The sequence below is a fragment of the Crocodylus siamensis genome, chromosome 2, assembly GCF_052110815.1.
Source record: "Crocodylus siamensis isolate JL-2025a chromosome 2, ASM5211081v1, whole genome shotgun sequence".
In the NCBI taxonomy this organism is placed as follows: domain Eukaryota; kingdom Metazoa; phylum Chordata; order Crocodylia; family Crocodylidae; genus Crocodylus; species Crocodylus siamensis.
Window position 1 is genome coordinate 58,318,048 of NC_143396.1, and position 19,621 is coordinate 58,337,668.

General features: G+C 44.8%; 2 protein-coding genes across 7 annotated transcripts in view; one reads left to right on the forward strand and one right to left on the reverse strand.

The window, feature by feature from the left end:
• Window positions 1-19,621, reverse strand: part of PPAT (phosphoribosyl pyrophosphate amidotransferase) — a 96,699-nt gene that overhangs the window by 59,702 nt on the left and 17,376 nt on the right. The window lies entirely within an intron of this gene.
• The window catches only part of PAICS (phosphoribosylaminoimidazole carboxylase and phosphoribosylaminoimidazolesuccinocarboxamide synthase), a 74,820-nt gene that overhangs the window by 19,392 nt on the left and 35,807 nt on the right, over window positions 1-19,621 (forward strand). For all 6 annotated transcript variants that reach the window (XM_090035973.1, XM_090035974.1, XM_090035975.1 and 3 more), the window contains one exon: window positions 5,237-5,323. In XM_090035973.1, the coding sequence (XP_089892099.1) occupies window positions 5,237-5,323 (87 nt within the window). The remainder of the gene's footprint in view (window positions 1-5,236; window positions 5,324-19,621) is intronic.

The following is a 19,621-nucleotide window of genomic DNA, read 5'->3' on the forward strand; positions in this document are numbered from 1 at the left end:
AGACAGCACAGCCTAGGGCTGCAAAGCCTCCTGGGGTGTTGGGTGATTGAGTTAAACTTGAACCGGGAGGGGATCTGGGACAGAAGTTCCATAAACCGGTTTTACCTAAATCAGTTCAGTCTAATATTGCATCCAACTGGGTTTCTCTTAAACCAGTTTGGGCCATTTTGAAAGCAGTTTAAGTGCACTGAACTTCTGTTCTGTTACAGCTTTAAATCAGTTTCTGATCACTTAAACTGGTTTATGTGCAACTTCTGTCCCTGGCCTGAGTGCACTCAGGGAGCCTATACACATGACAAAACTCTGCTCTGTCGTGCTAATTAGTATGGGTTGGAGCAGGCTGATTAATCAAGTCTGCTGCAAGTCTGTTGGAACTAATTAGCAGCCTCTGTGTCATATGTATTCAGTGTTCTTGTGTTTCAAAATGGCCATTTTGAAGTATGGGACACTGAATACATGTGATGCTCAGAGTGTTTTAATTAAACACTCTAATTAAAATGCTTCCCTCCACTCCAGAGCATGTGTATAGATACCACAGAGTCCAAGTTAAGGAAAAATAGGCTATCATGACATTTATATTCCCCTTAAAAATCTAATCAGAAAGAAAGAGAATGCAAAAAAAATTCATAAGGAGATCATGTGAGGCACAGTTAAGGTCACCTGTAACGTGTGCCAAGTAAAATACTGATGGATGAAAAATTTTACCTAAAATAGAAGAACAAAAAATAAATAGGATAAATAAATTAGCGTTATAGCTTCATGGCAGTGTAAGATGTAGATTACTTTACAGCAATTTGAAAAAAAATGGTGTTTGAAATACTTCTTGTTTGAAGAGCTGCTCCAGTAAAATTAACTCCAATAAAAAAATTCCTTCTTGGGCAAACTTTTGAAATGCCAGAATGATGTCCCCTCACTACCCTAGTTCATATCAGAAGTACACAGACTCAAATTAAATCGAGTTCTAGAAGAGCAAGCCACTCTGATTTTTATTGGTACATAAATGGCCAAATTGTGCCTTTGGGCAATAGTAGTAATGCCTCAGTACTTTCTGTATTCTAATGTTGAAAAAGTTCTGTCCCTCCTTCATTGTTTTACTGATGTAAAACTGTCATAGCTCCCTTAAAGGCAATGGAGCTTTGGCAATTCATAGCAGCTCAGGTTCTGCCCTCACTCCTTAAAAACACCATGTATTTATGCAGCATCATTCAGACTATATTAACCCAGGGAGTGACTATTTTATCAATTTAGACATGATTGCTTACATGACTTTTTAAAGACAAGAAGAGGAGGAGGAGAGCAAGCTTGAAGAAAACATTAATGTTACATATTGACCATAAAAAAAAATATGGAGATTGACATTTAACCTTCAAACAGACCTTGACATCTGGGCCTCTAATTAATTATACAAAGAGTATTTTGCTTCCTCAGCAAAAAATGTACAAGTCCATTATACTAACACACTCAAGTTAGCTTTAAACTAGTTAGCTCAGGTATTGACAGTCAGGCAGCACAGACCTCAACACCAGCTACAAAATCTGCCTAAGAAGCTGAGTTGAGCAGTTGCCCAGGCCATGCTCTCTTTTGCCATGACTTCAGTGCAGTCAATACCTGAGCTAGCTCACCTCTTCCACCACAGTGGTGGCATACCTTTACATTTATCCCTTTCGATACATTTCCCAGATGTAGATCAGAGCCACAAACTAAAAAATACCAGGTCCTTGTAGAGATTCATTTTTCTTTTATAGCATATATACAATAAAATGGTTGAATCATGGTCTGATGACACAGGGGTGGTCAACCTGTGACATGGGTGCCACTAGTGGCTTGGGCAATATCTGTGTATGGGGCACATGGCATATCAGGAAAGGAAAAGACAAGGCAAGAAGCAGAAAAACCCCCAGCAAATTGGTCACAGAGCACAGGGCAGGAAGCAGAAGCCAGAGCAACAAAACAGGAAGGGAAGGGAATCAGAGCAGCACTCTGGGAGATTTCTGGGCTAATTAGTGGCGTACTGTACAAAAAGGTTGGCTTTCACTGGACTGTCCAGCTTATTTGGCCTCATGGGCCAGATCTGAACCATGGGTTTCTTGCAGGCTAGAAGATCCATCTGTGGTAGAGGAGTAGTGATTTCTCAGCATGACTACTGGGGCCACTGTGGTGGCACAGCTCTGGAACCCAGAGGGTAAAAGCCACTTGCTCCCCATGCCCCCCTTTGTCCCTGGGTTCTGGAACCCCGTCAACCCAGCAGCTCTAGCAGCCACACCAACAAGCCCTGCCAAAGGACCATAATTTAACACCAGTTGGGCAGCCCTAATCTAACTGATACCCGTTTCAGAAAAAACTTCTAATTAGTTGAGTTTACTCTCTGTACTTTTAAATATATCCACATTCAAGAAATATAGCCTCTAAATACTAAATGCCTACTTTAAATGCATCAGTCCACATATAGTCTTCTCTATGGAGTTCTTCCAAAACTGCAGTCATTACTGATTCTTTTTTTAGAATAATTTACTACATTCCACTTATGCATTCAAGTAGCTTTCCAAATAGATTAGCCAGCAGAGGGTGCCCCAGCATTATCTGACACAACAGCATCACTAAAACCTTAGCAAGAGAGACCTGTGAAAGTCTAATACCCTTGTACAGCCCTCCTTTTCCTGAGAAATCTGTCCTGTATTTCTTGAATCCAGTCAGCATGAGTGATGCTTCATTTTATTAAACAACTTCTAGGCCTAACTCATTCTAAAAATATACCCAAGGAGCTTGTTTTTTCTACTCGTGGAGAAGGTAGAAAGCACGAACAAGGAAAACCAGTCAATTCTAATCTAGGGTCTATGTATTCCACCCTGACCCTCTGACACACACTTAACTACACAGACCTATAAAAATCATGTCAACAGACATAAACAATGTAAAATTGAGTACTTGGTTAAATTTCTATTCATCTTCCATTACATGAAAGGTCAATGGAACAACAAAGCAAGTTTCCAAAAAAGTCTTCCAAACACATGGTCAAAATAGACTGATGCAAAAGAAATAATAAAATGCATTTCTGAGCAATTATAACAGTAATGGGAGACCTTTTTCATCATTCTTTTCTAAAATGTTTAGATTCCCTCTTAATTTTGATACAAGGTATGTTCCAGTATAGTTGCATGACATCTGAAATAAATATCTAGGCCAGGATTTTCTATGTATGGGTATTTAAAATCACAGGGTAATAGACATATGTACCTATTCAGGTATCTAAATACAAAACCTCCCCTTAAAATGTTGCTGCTATTGGAGGCTTTGAGAACTTGACGATGTAGACCGAGGAATCTGATTTTAAGTTCCCTAATTTTAAAAATCTTGAACCCCAGCCATTTTCTACTAAAGTGGACCTGGATGGCTGGCTTCAGCTGCTTACACAGTCTAATACTACCAGCATCCACAGAGTCACAACTCTGAGCCTCTGGGATTTTTACGTCTACTGCTACAGGTTTGCATGGCATCTGCAGTGAAAATAAAGCAGCAAGGCATTACCATCTGGGTAACCTAGATGGTTAAATGTTTTTTGGGCCACAGACTACAGTCATCTTGTCTAGTTTTGACTTCTCCCACTTTTTAGGGAGTTCATTTGTGCTACAGAAATTTAAAAAAAACACAGGAGACTGAAAATTAGGGAAGACTCTTAATTCTCAGCAAAGCAACAGGATAACATCATGTGTGTCAGCAGATGAGCTGACAATTCAAATAAGTCAACATTGATTTTCTTTGCTAATTTTTAAGCAAAAAATCTGTTAAGAAGACTGATTACATTCTGTTGCTCAATGGCAGAGGACAGAGCTAGAAGCCAGGAACTGCTGCCACTGAGCCACTCCATGTCCTTGGCTTTCATCCGTTGTACATCAGCTGCAAAGTAAAGATACAAAAATATATGCGTCATTGCTTTGTCACAAGATGGGCTCTGTCAAAGGATTGGGGACTGATTAACTAGGAGGTAGACAACCCTCCCCATGCCAAAGAGAAAATATATCAATGTCAGCATTAGCCAGTTGAGAAACAGGCAAGTCATGGCAGCACTATGTAAATAAAAGAGCTACTTTTGGAATGTTTCTTCCTTGAAGACTGGGATCTTGATTGGCAAGAGAGAAAAGTGCTTATTGTCCCCTCTTAGCAGAACTATGAACAGGGCATCACCATATACCACCTGTATGGCAGCAAATTATACCTTCTTTTTGGGTCCAATTACAGGCCCATTGAAGTTATTTGGGAGTTGTTCCATTGATTTCAGCTGGCACTGGATTAGAACTTTTATGAGCATTGTTTTCTGACCTCATAAAAGTACCCACATTCTGCTGCATTCACAATCCCCAGTTCTTTATCATTTATTTGTATTATCGTAGCATGTAAAGACCTCAACTAAGATCAGGTCCGGACATTCCATGCTCTGTACAACAGAAGTGCTAAGATAACTCCCTGTCCCACTGAGTCAAAGGTTACAGACAAACATACACTCCTAGTGGCTTCAAAAGGAGAAGTGGAGTTGCTGCTTGCAAGCTCTCAACAGCCATTACTTGTGAATGAGCTTGTAGTGACAGAAGTGTAGCAAAACAGCTCCAGCTTTAACTGCTTCATTGAGCAAAATTGGGGAAATTTGCCCCACTGGCTCTGGAACAGCAGCTTCTGCTCCCCTTTTGAAGCCACTTCAGCTGTACTTCTGTCCATATCCTTAACAAAAAAAAAAAAAAGAAAATCAGTGGCTCCCAAAGTGTTGGGGTCAGACCTGCCATTAACCCTCAACACTATCAGCAGACCACACATTCTTATCAAACTTTAACTAAAAGGTCAGGGCACAGGGGGGATAGCAATCCATAAACCACCTGTGGGCCACCTACCCTGATTTCACAGACCACAGTGGTCCGCAGACATTTGTTCAGAACCAGTAATTTAAGTACTGATTGATGAAGTTTTGGAATTAAATCCATTAACTGATCGAGATGATATCACATTTCTTTTGACAGGTATTTTTAATACATAAATGTCCTAAAAGTACTGTATATATTTATTATTCTGAGAATGTATTTTCAGATGTTCATATATTTTTGAGTTAACAGGCCAAGAAAGGTAAAGGCCCCATGGAATTAAGGATGAAAATCATAAATACTAGCAATATGAACATGTGAGTAGCTGTGCTTAGAACAGCTGAAAACTGTTCATTTTTATATTAAATGACAATTCTATGGGTTTCCAGAAATCTCTGAAGATGAAGATGATTTCATCCATTCCACCCAAGAAGATTTGGAAGCCACACATATAAAGAAAGAGACTATTGACATAGGTAAGCCAAGAGTTTATCTTCATGACCTTAAAAGCATATTCTGATTTAGTGGGAAGTTCTACTTTTCTAAGTCAGGTCAACATTTATTATATAAAAGGCTTAAGAGCTACAAAACCTGATTTTATTTTAATTCATTATATAACAGTACACACACACACGCGCGCGCACGCACAGTAGTTCCCTTAAATTATTAACTTACAAAATGGAAAACTTATTTTAATGGGAATATGTAGTTTACTATACCGGATACAATAAATACTTTTGCATTTGATTCAGTTACAAATACCATCCTTTTCACAGTTACTAAAAAGTATAAACTGGACATTTAACTAAAATGGCCCTGTTAAGAGTCATCCAAACCTACTATGGCTTTTCTATTTTATCCTAGTGAATTTATTTTAAGTAATTTTAGTATGGAGCACTATCCAATAACTGCAACAGATGTAATTCATTATTTTAACTATGAAATTGAAAGGTATTGCTAATATGCAAATTAACATATTTAGTGTTAAGTGTTTGAAGGGAAAAAGGTTCATTAAAAAAGAAAAGCTTTACAGAAGTGTCAATGCAGTGGATAGACTATGGTTATTAATCTTAGAATAAAAGTAATGCAAGAACAAAATCAAGAGAATGCTTTAGGAAAAAATGGTTTGCAATTTACAGGAATCTCACAGTGAATCAAAATGATCTATTAAGATACTATTGGTTTACACTGGAAAAGCTAGTGAAAATAGGAATCCGCACAGGAATTTGTAGTTGGGACTACCGTGCATTCTTCACAGGTATATGCTGAAAATATCTGTTGTGGAAGTATTTCTGAATATCCCAATCAGGTGACAACCTGTTTTTTAACTTATGTCTGCCTACAGGAGTTTGGTTTGTATAGATTTCAGAGACATAATCTAATTAAACTTTTACGACTCTTAACACAGGTGGAAATTAATGGAAGGCAAATTCTGAAAGAATTGTCAGGTGGCATGACAAATCAAACTGTTAAAGCAATCCCATGAAAGCAGTACTGTGCAGGGAAAGAATTACTTGAAACCACAGGAAAATAACATCAGTGAAGGTTCAGAGAGAGCCGGGTCACATGAATGCAAAGAGAATGTTCCATACAGAACGATGCTATGAATGTCACATGAATAATTTGACTGATTCTCATACTACAACAGGGTTCTCTGTTTTTATCATGTAATATCTATTTGAGGATAGTAATCACTAAGTCAGCAGTTCAGAAATCCCACTGCCAAAGGGAGAAAGAGGTTAGAGACACAAGCACAGGACTAAGAGTTTTGTGAATCTGTTGAATTAGACTACAGAGTATCTTTGGGCAAAGCAAATCACTTAAGACAGGGGTTTTCAACCTTTTTAAAGGAGTGTACCCCTCTGGGTACATTTCTAGCAGAGCTGGGGGTGGGGGGTGGCCAGACACAAAGTGGGAAGGACTTGCATGCAGCAGCAGCGGCGCAGGGTGGTTGTAAATAGCGGAGGCTCCTGCTGCTGCATGCGATTCCTCTCCTCCCCACCTCCAGCATCTGGCTGGCTGTGCAGCACCTTTGCAGCCCCCAGATGGGAGCTGCTGCCCTCACCCTGCCTCCCCCAGCCCTGCTTTTGGGAGGTGGCGGTGCTCTATCCCCACCCATCCACCTGCGCATACCCCCTAGCCCCTTTCCAAGTACCCCTGGTGGTTACGCATATCCCTGGTTGACAACCCCTGACTTCAGTGCACATGACTAGGGATGCACTGATAAAGATTTTCTTGTATGATACTGATAGCCAGTTAATGTCATGAGCTGGTACATGATCTTTGCAACGAACCACCTCATCAGAGTTTGTTCTCAGGTGTGCCAAATCCCTGACTGGAGGAAGGAGGGTGCTAGTAAATAACAGGAAAGAGTCTGAATTTCCATGGATATGTTTGATAAGTCTGTCTTCCTTTTAGGCAGCAGCAATGTTTAGCCTGTATTAAATGAAAGGAAAGGCTGTGTAGGGCTTTCAGAATGTGGAGTGCATAAGTGGTGGAAAAATCAGACACAGTTTCATAGTTTCTAGGGTCAGAGGGACCTGAGCAGATCATCTAGTCCGACCCCCTGCCATGGCAGGAAAGAATACTGGGGTCAAATGACCCCAGCAAGAAGTTCATCCAACCTCCTCTTAAACACCCCCAGGGTAGGAGCCTACACCACTTCTCTTGGAAGCTGGTTCCAGACCCTAGCCGCCCTGACCATGAAGTAGCGCCTCCTGATATCTAACCTAAATCTACCCTCTGCCAGCTTGTGACCGTTATTCCTGGTCACTCCTGGCGGTGCTCTGGGAAACAGTGACTTCCCCAATGCCTGCTGATCCCCCCTGACTAGTTTATAACAGGCCTCAAGATCCCCCCTCAGCCTTCTCTTTTGGAGGCTGAACAGGTTCAGGTCCCGCAGCCTGTCCTCATAGGGCCTGCCCTGTTGTCCCCTGATCATACGAGTGGCCCTCCTCTGGACCCTCTCCATGCTGTCGACATCCCTCTTGAAGTGCAGCGCCCAGAATTGGACGCAGTACTCCAGCTACGGCCTGACCAGTGCTGCATAGAGGGGCAGGATCACCTCCTTGGACCTGCTCGAGATGCACCTGTGGATGCATGCCAAGGCGCAGTTGGCCTTCCCTGACTGCCTCTCCACACTGCCGGCCCATGTTCATCTTGGAGTCAACGATGACCCCCAGATCCCTTTCCGCCTCCGTGCTGATAAGAGGGGAGTTCCCCAACCTGTAGGTATGGTGCCGCTTGTTCCTCCCAAGTTGCATCACCTTGCACTTGTCTGTGTTAAAACCCATCCTATTCTCGTCCGCCCACCCTTGTAACCTGTCGAGGTCTGATTGTAGCCTCTTGCATCCTTCCAATGTACCCACATCCCCCCCCACATCTTAGTGTCATCAGCAAATTTGAACAGGGTGCTTTTTACCCCGTCGTCCAAATCGCTGAGGAAGATGTTGAACAGTGCGGGCCCAAGGACCGAGCCCTGCGGAACCCCACTGCCCACGTCCTTCCAGGTTGAGAAGGACCCATCTACTACCACCCTCTGGGAGCGGCCCTCCAGCCAGTTTGCGACCCATTTGACTGTGTGGGTGTCTACACCACAGCCCCCCAGTTTCTTGATGAGAACAGGGTGAGAGACAGTGTCAAAAGCCTTCCGGCAGTCCAGGAAGATTATATCCACTGCTACCCCTGTGTCTAATGATCTGGTGATTTGATCGTAAAAGGCCACCAGGTTGGTCTGACAGGACCTGCCACTGATGAACCCGTGTTGGTTGCCCCTAAGCATGCAGTCTCCTGCTGGCCCCTCCTGGATGTGTGCCAGCATAATTTTCTCAAACAGCTTGCCTAGGATCGAGGTGAGACTAACCAACCTATAGTTTCCTGGGTCCTCCTTCCTGCCTTTTTTGAAGATGGGGAACATGCTGGCCCTCTTCCAGTCCTCCGGTACCTCACCAGAGCACCATGAGTGCTCATAAAGTTGTGCCAGGCGACTTGCAATGACCTCGGCCAGTTCCTTTAAAACTCTAGGGTGGAGATCATCCGGGCCGGCTGACTTGAATACGGTCCAACCCCTCCAGAAGCTCCCTAACTAAATCCTCGCTAACCCGTGGTCCAGGTGTGCGTCCCCCGGGGCCCAAGGGGGGCCCAGCAGGGAGGTGGCTGTTCTGGTCCCTACTTAGGAAGACAAAGGCAAAGAAATCATTAAACATGTTAGCTTTGCCGTCTGGTGTGATGACCAAGTTACCCATGTCATCCTGCAAGGGCCCCACATTACCCGGGACCTTCTTTTTACCCCCTACATATTTAAAAAAAGACTTCTTATTGTCCTTAATCTGGGAAGCTAGTCCCAGTTCCATCTCTGCCTTGGCCTTCCTAACTGCCCCCTACATCCCCGAGCAACTACAGAATAGTCCTCCCTGGTGATGACCCCTTCTTTCCCCTGGGTATAAGCCTCCTTTTTAGCAAGGAGACATTCCCGGATGCTTTTGGTGAGCCAGAGGCTTGTGTGCTCTCCTGCTCCCTTTGATCCTCGTTGGGATTACCTTCCTTTGGGCTTGCAGGATCGTCTCCTTAAGGAGCGACCGCTCTCCTTGGACACCTGGCTCCCCTCCCCCCTGGGACCTCAGCGCTTCTCCAACTATCCTCCTTAGCTCGTTGAAGTCTGCCCTCCTAAAATCTAGGGCCGCTGCCTCACTGCATGCCTTTGCCGCCTTGCGCTGGATGGTGAATTCCAGCAGGCGATGATCGCTGTCACCCAGGTGGTCGAGCACCCGCAGCCCCCTCATCAGGTCATCACCCATGGCCAGCACTAGGTCCAACAAGGCATCCCCCCGGTGGGGCTGTGCACCTCCTGGGTTAGATGGAGGTCCTGTACTCTGGCCAAGAACCTACGTGAGCAGTCAGACCTGGCTGACTGCTCTTCCCAGCAGATGTCCGGGAAATTCAGGTCCCCCATGACAACCGCATCCTTAGCCTTCACTACCTCTGTGAGCTGACCCAAGAATTCCTGGTCAAGCTCTTCTCCCTGGTTGGGAGTTCTGTAGTAGACTCCCACCGTTAAGTCCCTTTCCCCTCGATTGCCTTGTACTCTAACCCAAAGCACTTCAGAGTGCCCCTCCCCTGGCTCCTTGCTAATTAACGAGGATGTGTATTCCTCCTTAATATAGAGCGCCACGCCCCCACCACTCTTTCCTATCCTGTCCCTCCTGTACAGCCTATAGCCCTTGACATTGACCACCCAATCATGCGTTTCATCCCACCACGTTTCCGTAATCCCCACTATGTCCGGGCTGGTGCCCCCCCCATGCCTCCACTGGAGGGTGCACACAGTGGCCTACAACTGCACACCCTCCCCCCTCCCCAGTACCCTCTGGACAAGCTGCCCATGGCTCCATCCTGCTCCAAGCCCTAGCCCCAGGTCCCATGCACTGCCATGGCTGGGCAACGCCCCTAACCCCTGCCCCACTCCCTCTCACCATGGGGGCCTCAGTATGCCCCACTCATGTTCCTTCCCCTCCACAGACTTAACTGCAGAGAACTGCCCTCCATGCTGCCTGGCTACATTCCTGGCCATGTGCATGCATGGATGTAGCCACATACACGCACACAGCACCTCTTGTGCCTCGCTCCTGGTAGCCCCAAGCAGGACCCCTTGTAAGCTAGAATGCTTCCTACCTGCAAGGGGAAACCCACCATTTCTCCAAGGAAACCCAGGCATCCAGGGCCCCAGCCATCCAGGGCCCAGTGCAGAAGGCATAATTATTGGGAAACATTATCAGCTATAAAACAGCCAAAATATCACTTTCCCTTTTCTTGATGTGGATCTGATAGGCAACTAATATATCGGTGCACCTCCGTATAGAACCTAAATCACTGGTCCCTCTGGCCCGGTACTGTACATCCAGTAGTAGCCAATACCAGATTCTTAAAAAGGAAAGTGCAAAAATTCCCTTAGTAGGCAACTATGGAATAATCTGATCTTAAATAATCTTTTCATAATACCAGAAAATACAGGATTGGTTTATACCCTGAAGTATAAGAGTATCATTTTAGAACCTCCATGGATTATAAAAATTTGCATAGATGGAGATTCGTGTGATAAAGACAAATACTGGTAAAACCTTTCAAAGAATGAAGGGAGACAATAAAAACAAAAACGGTGCTTTACTTTAAACTTAGTACGCTCAAGCACATGCCCAAAAGAGGCATTGCGTTAGCTGGACCCAGCTCATCCAGCATCTGTATAGATTGGAAATTGCAGTGGGGCTTTTTTGGCACTTTTAGGTGATTCAATCAGCTTTAGATAAAAGCTCCAAGAAGCCCAGCTGAAACTCCCAATCTATACAGACGCATGGGTTTTTGTTTTTAACATCTGTATGCAGCCAACGTGCGTACTAAAACTACCTCAGTTGTCCTGACTGCATCCAATAACACAAAGCTTATTTATCATAGTTCCTGGGCCATGTACAATAGTCATTAAATAAAGAAATAAATACACCACACACACAGACTATATTTCTATTTTCTATTAAAAATAGAACAATAAAAATCACATAGTTTAAGAAAACAGGCGCACAAACAAATTACCATGGGGAGGATCAGTGGCGACTGTCTGTATATATGCTCTTACCCTGCAGTAATGAAAATTAACTTATGTAGCTTACCTTCATTTCACTGATATTCCTCAACCCTGGCTACCTCCTTGGTAACCAGTTGGCATGCCTGTGTTTTAGGGTAGGGGTGGCCAACCTGCAGCACACGTGCTACAAGTGGCTCAGGCAGCCTACATGTGTGGCATGCAGCAGACTGGGCAGGGAATAGGCACCGCAGTGGCTGATAGGACATGGAACAGAAAGCAGAGCAGATCAGGCCAGGAGCACCGAGTAGGGAATAGAGAGCAGAATGGCAGATGGGGCAGGGGAGAGGGATTGGTGTGGCATGTGGAGACAATCTGTGGCATGCCTGCCAAAAAGGTGCCCCCCACTGGTCTAAGACACCGAAGTTTTTTTAAAACAGAGGAGAATACAACTTCTCACCTCTACCCAAAAGGATGGGAGAGTCAAGGTTTTGGTTTTTTGCTGATATCGTCTAGTGGACCAACTGTATAGCTGAGAAACATGTCAGGCAAGCTTTCTGGCACAAAGTGCCTGTCCTCAACATGAGGACCTTTGCACCTCACATTTCCTGCATCATCCTTTTTACAACACTCTGGTTCTATAAAAGCCAATGACAAAATTCACTTTGACTTGTAAGTAGCAGACTTTTTCAGTCAATCAAAAGCATTTAAACAATAATAAAAACCCTGACTGAACTAAAAGGCCTTGCAGAACAGAGGCTTTCCAGACTTGAGTTTTGGAGTTTTCAAGAATTCTGAAGTCTTCTGTCCCAGGCTGATGTTTTATTTCTTATAGCTATGTAACCAAAAGGGATATTTTTATAATACCAAAGAATGTCCATCTACAAGGAACTGTATCAATCCATCCCTGAAGTCCCTCCAAACAAAAGACAAGACTGGACAAGCAAAAAAACCCCAACCAAACAACAAATATCATGATGCTTTTTTTATCCTATTCACAGTTGAATTTTGATGAGAACTCAGATGCAAGCAGAATAAAAATTAGGTTTTGTTCCCTTCCTCAAAATGCTGTTTTCTATCCTTAGTTTCAGACAGAGCTACAGCTTCATTCAGGAGCTGAAACTTGAGGCTATGCAAAAGCACTAACGAGCTTTTACAGTTCTGATTTTTCCTCCACTTATGCACTCCACATTCTGAAAGCCCTACACAGCCTTTCCTTTCATTTAATACAGGCTAAACATTGCTGCTGCCTAAAAGGAAGACAGACTTATCAAACATATCCATGGAAATTCAGACTCTTTCCTGTTATTTACTAGCACCCTCCTTCCTCCAGTCAGGGATTTGGCACACCTGAGAACAAACTCTGATGAGGTGGTTCGTTGCAAAGTTCATGTACTAGCTCATGACATTAAAAAGAGATATAACGAGAAAGAAAAAAACGTTAACAGGAAAGTCACATTCTTTTCCAGCTTCTTTATGATGTATGAAAATATACATTCAATGTCTGGGGGAGGGGGAAGAGGGGAAAAAACAACATACACACCACATTCGAATAGGCAAATGTTGGCTTTTTTAAAATAATAGAAATGCACATCTTTTTTCCCCTAAAGGATTCTGAAGCCTTGTTTACGTCTGAGAAAACTGTCATCCTTTCTAATACCAAACACATGATATTTCACACCCACATAAAGAAGTTCTTGAACGTTTACAAATGAACATAGAATGATTTACAGTAAATTACAGTTCCAACAAGTCTAAAAACTGGTTCAGAGCAAACCATTTTAGGACAAGTGTAGATGCAAACCGGTTGAAAGTAATTCTATTCCCCTCCTATTATTATTCCAAAGTGCAGCAGCATAGTGAAACTTCTCCAGGGCTGTGCTGTGAGCTGTGTTGTTATTTACCAGAAGATACTTCAATTGATAATTGTTTAGAACAATGCAGCCATGGACACAAGACAGAAATAGAAAGGTTATTAAACCAGTTCAACATGGCCAGCATGGGGGTATTAAATAACTTGTGCTTCTATCCTATAGATGCAATTAAAGAAATGGTTCTACAGTGTATCAAACAGCATAAGGCCTTAGTTGTAGGTGGCAACTAAATAGCCTCAGACTGAGTAAAGAAGGATGTTGAATCATAAAAAAATTAAATTGTTAACACAATGTTTTTCTCTGGATTTTACATTAAATATCCCTTTAAAAAAAAAATCTCCCTCCAGCCCCTCACCCCACCTCTCAAACCGGCTAAATAATATATCCTATTTTATCAGGTTTCACTTACAGGAAGTATTTAAAATATTGTACCACTGTCCATTGACTCCAGAAGATATAGGGGAAAAATAGGACCTACCTTTCTTATGTAAAAAAACCAAAGAATTTAAGTAAAAAACCTAATACTGTAAAGGCATACTTTATGCCCCATAAGAGGAAGCAATCCCAATTCCCTTTCTGTGCCATCTTTAAATAAATTAAAAATTACACACTAAAATTAGGAGCATTTGGGACTGAAAAGTAATGAACTAGACACTCTACTCAAGCCTTGCCCTCACTTCAAAAAAGGGCTTGATAGCCATAAGCAAAGGGTCATTGTGAATGGAACCATGCTGGTATGATAAGAGATTTCAAGTGGAGTCCCACAGGATCTAGTGCTAATTAATTATTTGGATGACAGAATAGAAAAAGACCTTCTTGAGCAAGTCTGCAGACAGCGTAAAACTGGGAAGGACAGCAAACATAGTGGAGGATAGGAGTAAGTTTAGAAGGGTCTTAACAGATTGGAGAGCTGGGCTAGAAACAGCAAGATGATAATTGCAAGTTACTGTACCTAAGGAAGAATAATCAAAAGCACAAATACATAATGGATAGAGATCTACCTAAATCTTACCAGAAGTATGCTGTGCAGTAGCACTTTTAATTTTGCTCTTCTTGCCTCACCTCCTCCCCCATGTCCCAGTGCTGCTGATTGGCCAACGGACCCTGTGATCAGCCAGGAGGCAAAAAACAGTTTTAAATATGCCATTGTTTTTGCCTCCTAGCAAAAATAGCGTGGGGAGAGCCTCCCCAACCCAGTACTGAAGTCACAGTTCTGCAGACTCTGCGGGTCATAGGTTGCCAACCTAGAGTTAAGGTGTTCTCTGATGTTTATGGGCATTGTGCAAGAGGAGTTTTTATGCAGTGTTAAGAATAGCTAAGAGAAACACTTAAGTAGGATGATTTAGATAAAGGTGATTATGCTCTAAACAAGGGGCTGGGCTAGATCAGGGATGGCCAACATGCAGCCATGCGTCACAAGTGGCAGAAACAACATGTGTGGCATGCAGCACATCAGGGAGGGGACAGGCAGAACAGTAGCAGATACAGCAGAAAGCAGAACAGCAGACCAGTGGAAAGTACAGGCTGGGGAGCAGAAAGTAGAGTGAGCAAAGGATAAGCATTGGAGTAGCATTTGGGGAGGATGCAGGGCTAATTTGCAGCCATAAAGGTTGGCCCTCACTGCAGTAAATGACCTCCTGAGGTCCTTTCTTACTTTTTTGATTCTAGGTCAGAGGCATCCAAGACATGGCCCATGGGCCAGATCCAGCCCAACAGATTCAATATGGCCTGCAAGCGGGTGGCCACCAACTCAATGCATCTGGCCTGTGGGTGGCTGGTGGCTCCAGCTCCAGCTGCTACATGGTGCTAGGTAGATGAGTGGGACTGCTTCCGCCCAACAGCTCTAGATTTTGACACAGCGGCATCAGCTATGGACCCAGAGAGAGGCTTCCACCGCAGTGGGCAGGCAGCAGCAGCTGCAGACATCACCGACAGGTTCAAAAGCCCTGATACAGAACCCGCTGGCAGCATCCAGAGTTGATGCTGCCAGCCTCTGACATGGTAGATCTTACCCAGAGCCCCAACCTGGAACCTGCTAGCACCTTCAGCTGCAGACCCAGGCAGGAACTTCTATCATATTGGGCAGGTGGCAGCAGCAGCTGTGGACAGTGCAGGCAGGTTCTGTAGCAGGGCTCTGGAACCTGCTGACTGTTCCCACAGCTGATGCCACCACCTGCCCACCATGGCAGACAGCTGAGCATCGTGGCTCCTGGTGGACTCTCTGGCTAAGAGGGAGGGGGAGAACCAACCCTGAACAGGTCACCAGAATTAATTAAGTGTCCCTCCTTCATTGCCCACCTTCATTGTAGGTACATCTTTAAAAAAATAAAAAAAGCACAAAAGCACCACAGCATGTTCTCACATACTACATGCCCTGGAATAAGATGTGCATCTTGTTTTTGAAAGGATACAGGGAGAAAAAAGAAGATATTTTCTTTTAGTAATTGAATGACAGCAGCTAGAGCAATGAGCAGGCTCAGATTTCTACTCCTGTGGCTTGTGTGCATATTTACTTTCATTTTTACCTAGTAAGCGGCCAAAACTTCTCTTACTGTACTTCTTGAATACAATACACACTAAAATTTTCCCCGAAAACTAGCTTCTAGAAACAGTGCTTGTTGCATCTAAGAATCAAAAAAAAAAAAAAAAGAGTTGGAAGTGACCTCAGGAGGTCATCTACTCCAACCCCCTGCTCAAAGCAGGAACCCCACATATATCATCCCAGCCAAGCCTGTGTCAAGCCATGTCTTAAAAATCTCCAAGAATGGAGATTCCACAGCCTCTCTGGGTAGCCTGTTCCAGGGCCTTATTAGCCTCGTAGTAAAAAAGTTTTTCCTAAGATCTAACCTAAACTTTACTTGCTGCAACTCGAGACCATTGCTCCTTGTTCTGTCATCTGCCACCACTGAGAACAGTCTAGCACCATCCTTTTTGGAACCCTCTTCAATTAGCTGAAAGCTGCTATTAAATACCCACCCAGTCTTCCTTTCTCCAAACTAAATAAGCACAGTTCCCTCAGCCTTTCCTCATAAGCAGGGATCCTAGTTTTCCGTTTCCCACAGAAAAACAGAGAAAACATGGATTTTCCCTTTTAGAAGAGAAACCTACGGATTTCTCCTTTTTGCAAAGAGCTCTGCAGGCTGGCTGCAAACCCCCTCCCAGCAACCCTGGGTTGCAAATGCTGCTGCCCTCCCCAGGCTCTCCAAAGTGCAGTGTGTACGGCTGGCGCAGCAGGGCACAGCGGGGCCACATGTGAAAGCTGCCTGCTGCTGCAAGCTCCATGCTGCCCTGGCTACACTTCCTCTGTGTGCACGGGGGCAGTGCACACCCACCCTGCCCCCACCCTCCACACAGATCTGGGGGGCATGGGTTCCCCCTGTCCCCCAGGAGTGCTTGCTGCCGTTGGGAGCTGGCCCTGCCCAAGCCTGCAGCAGGCAGGCAGTAGGCGGGGAGCCAGCTTGTGCTCCTGCTGTAGCAGCTGCTGCCTTCTGTTGGGGGTAGGGGGCTGTGGACCTAGGTTCCTGGCCCCATAGCCCTAGCGGCTGGGGGGCAGGGGGCACAAGCAGGGCTGGAGGGAGGAGTGAGGGACACCAGCAGAGTTGTGGGGGGCATTTAGTTTTAACCATGGATTTTGTGATTTTTTAAATCAGAAAATTTGTGATTTTTTATCACGGAAACCCAGGATCCCTGCTCATAAGTCATGTTCCCCAGCCTCCTCACCATTTTTGTTGCCCTCCACTGGACTTTCCAATGTCCACATCCTTTCTGTAGTAGGGGGCCCAAAAGCGGACACAGTACTCCAGATGTGGCCTCACCAACAATGTTCCCTCTAAGGTGTAGTTATCCATGAGCATGCCGCTTCGGTCCGTTCCCGTTAATAACGTAACAAACATATGACCACTTGAATAGTAACTGAGTTCTGCTTAAGCACTCTTATGTATTGTCTGAATAAGCCTGGTGGGGCTCTGCAATGCGTCTCAAGGACAGCAGCAAGGTATTGTGTTTATGGGGTATTATATATTCATGAACAGATTTAAGAGTTAAAATAGTCAGTTGTGTCAAACAGCTGGAGGGTTAGGTCTGATTCCCTTCACGCAAAATCAGATACCAGCATAACCTCAATACTTGAGTGTTTATTGATGAAGAAACTCCTATAGATACTTGCATATTAAATAGCTTTACCCAAACATTGTGCCAAAGAAAAGTAAAATAAAGAAAGCAATAAAAGAGTTCTGTGCACCAGTAGAAGTCATGTGAACTACTTACATGCAGTGGTTTCCTTCTACAGTGTTTATAGGCTCATATCTTCTTTTTACTTATGCCTTTGCAAATCAGCAGTGACTTAATTGAAAAATAGAAACTTACAGTGGTGTAAAACTTGTATGAGGGAAATCACATGCAGGGCCAGCCCACAATCTCTGGGGACCCCCTGCAGGATGTAGTTCTGGGGGCCCCTGATCCCACCCCGGGGCCAGGGCAGAGCCACAAACTCCTCCACTACTTGGCCGGTAACTAAATGAATGTCCCGGCACACCAGACACAGCAGAAGAGGCGGCAGCCAGAATTTCAGGCCGCAGCAAGGTAAAAAAAAACCAAACAGCCAGAGCAATTCCCCAGCGCCGTGAGGAAGCGCTCTCCAGGCAAACTTCTGCAGATGGAAATAAAGATTTCTGCTTGCTGCCAGAGGTCACAAACTTCCAGGTTCCACTTTCCTGAAAATCCATGTCCTCTCCCTTTTCTAGTGCTGCCTCTGGCAGTCCTTCCTCCAGTTTTAGAGGTCTGCTGTAGGACTGGTTTGATGAAGGCCTTCTGGTGGAGGACACTTTAGAGCCTTGTCTGTACCTCTCTTGCCTGTTCCCTGACAGACATTACCAGAAGGCACCACTCACATTGCAAGCACTCTCCTACCTGTCACTGGAGGGAGGGAACCTGTAAGCTGCAGTCTTCATAACGGCAAGCGAGGGCCTGGGTGGAAGCCTGGACAGCGAGCGGTCCTGCCCGGACAGACGCCTCACAGTGCAAATGGAGGAAGAGCTGGCAATGGCAGTGGCTCTGGCATTGCAATGTACTCCAGCCATTTCTCTTGCTCTCAATCTACTGCCTCTTTTCTGCTGCCCCTCTTTCCAAGCAGACCTCCCCAGCAAACTCCCCTGTTAGCTGGCCTGTTCACTGGTTTGCTGCTCCCCTGCCCGACTTCATCTCACCAAGCTTACAGCGAAGAAGGGCGAGAGAATTTCCAGACAAGCTCCCTAGTGATCTCCCCCTTGCTTAGGACTCTAGTTAGTCAATGGGGATTAAGTATAACTCTAACTCCTCAGTTTTAGCTCCTTATATTAAAAATATGTAGGTTAGGTAGGTTAGTCTTTCTTTTTAATTAAAGAAAGAGCTTATCTTGAAAGTCCCCTTTCAAGAGGGGGGCAGCAAACTGATCTGGGAACTGACTTGCTAACTGCTTGCAAACTGGGCTGTTCACTGTCCCACACTCCCTAGTCCCTGGGGAAAGACTTCTTTTATACCCTGCTGGACATGGCTGTACCCCCTCCTTAGGGCTTTTGAGAGACACAGGCAGCAATCACCTAGCAGTCATTCAGCTAGCAGCAGTCCCAGCTGCTCAGAGCACAAGACCAAGCACACAGCCCACCAAATAGACAAGGTTCTTTGGGTGAATCTGATATCTTTTATTAGACCAACCTAAATAGTTGGAAAACAATTTTTAAGCTACTTTCAGTTTCAAAACCCTTCATCAGGCTAAGGAAGTATCGGCAGGTGGTGTGTGCTCTTCGTGAATGGAATGAAAAGTAAAGCAGCCAGAGGCTGGGCTGGTATGCATACAAGATGGGCAGTCAGTGAAGTAGATCAGGGGTTGGCAAGGTTTTTCATCAGAGTGCCCAAAACACCCCCATCTTCAACTTGCAAGATATTGGTGTGCCAGAAGCAGATGGTGGGGTAGACACGAGGGACCCAGTCCTTGTTGTGGCCATGCAGCCCCAGCCCTTTCCCTGCTATCCACCCAGAGGCACACGTGCCAAGCAAAATGCCTTCAAGAGCAAAATGCCTCTGGCACCCATACCAGGGGTTACTGACTCCTCAATCTACATCAAGGGTAGGCAAGTGAGAGACAGGCTGGGGGGGGGGGGGGCGCGGGGGGAGAGAAGGGGAATGAATAGTGGAGAAGTACGTGGGGAGTCAGATGTCAACAGGTTATATAATGTGTAATAAAAGATATCAGATTCACCCAAAGAACCTTGTCTGCCTATGTCCTTAGACCAGGGGTGGGCAAAATGCAGCCCGGAGGCCAGATCTGGCCCACCAGGCCATTCTATCCAGCC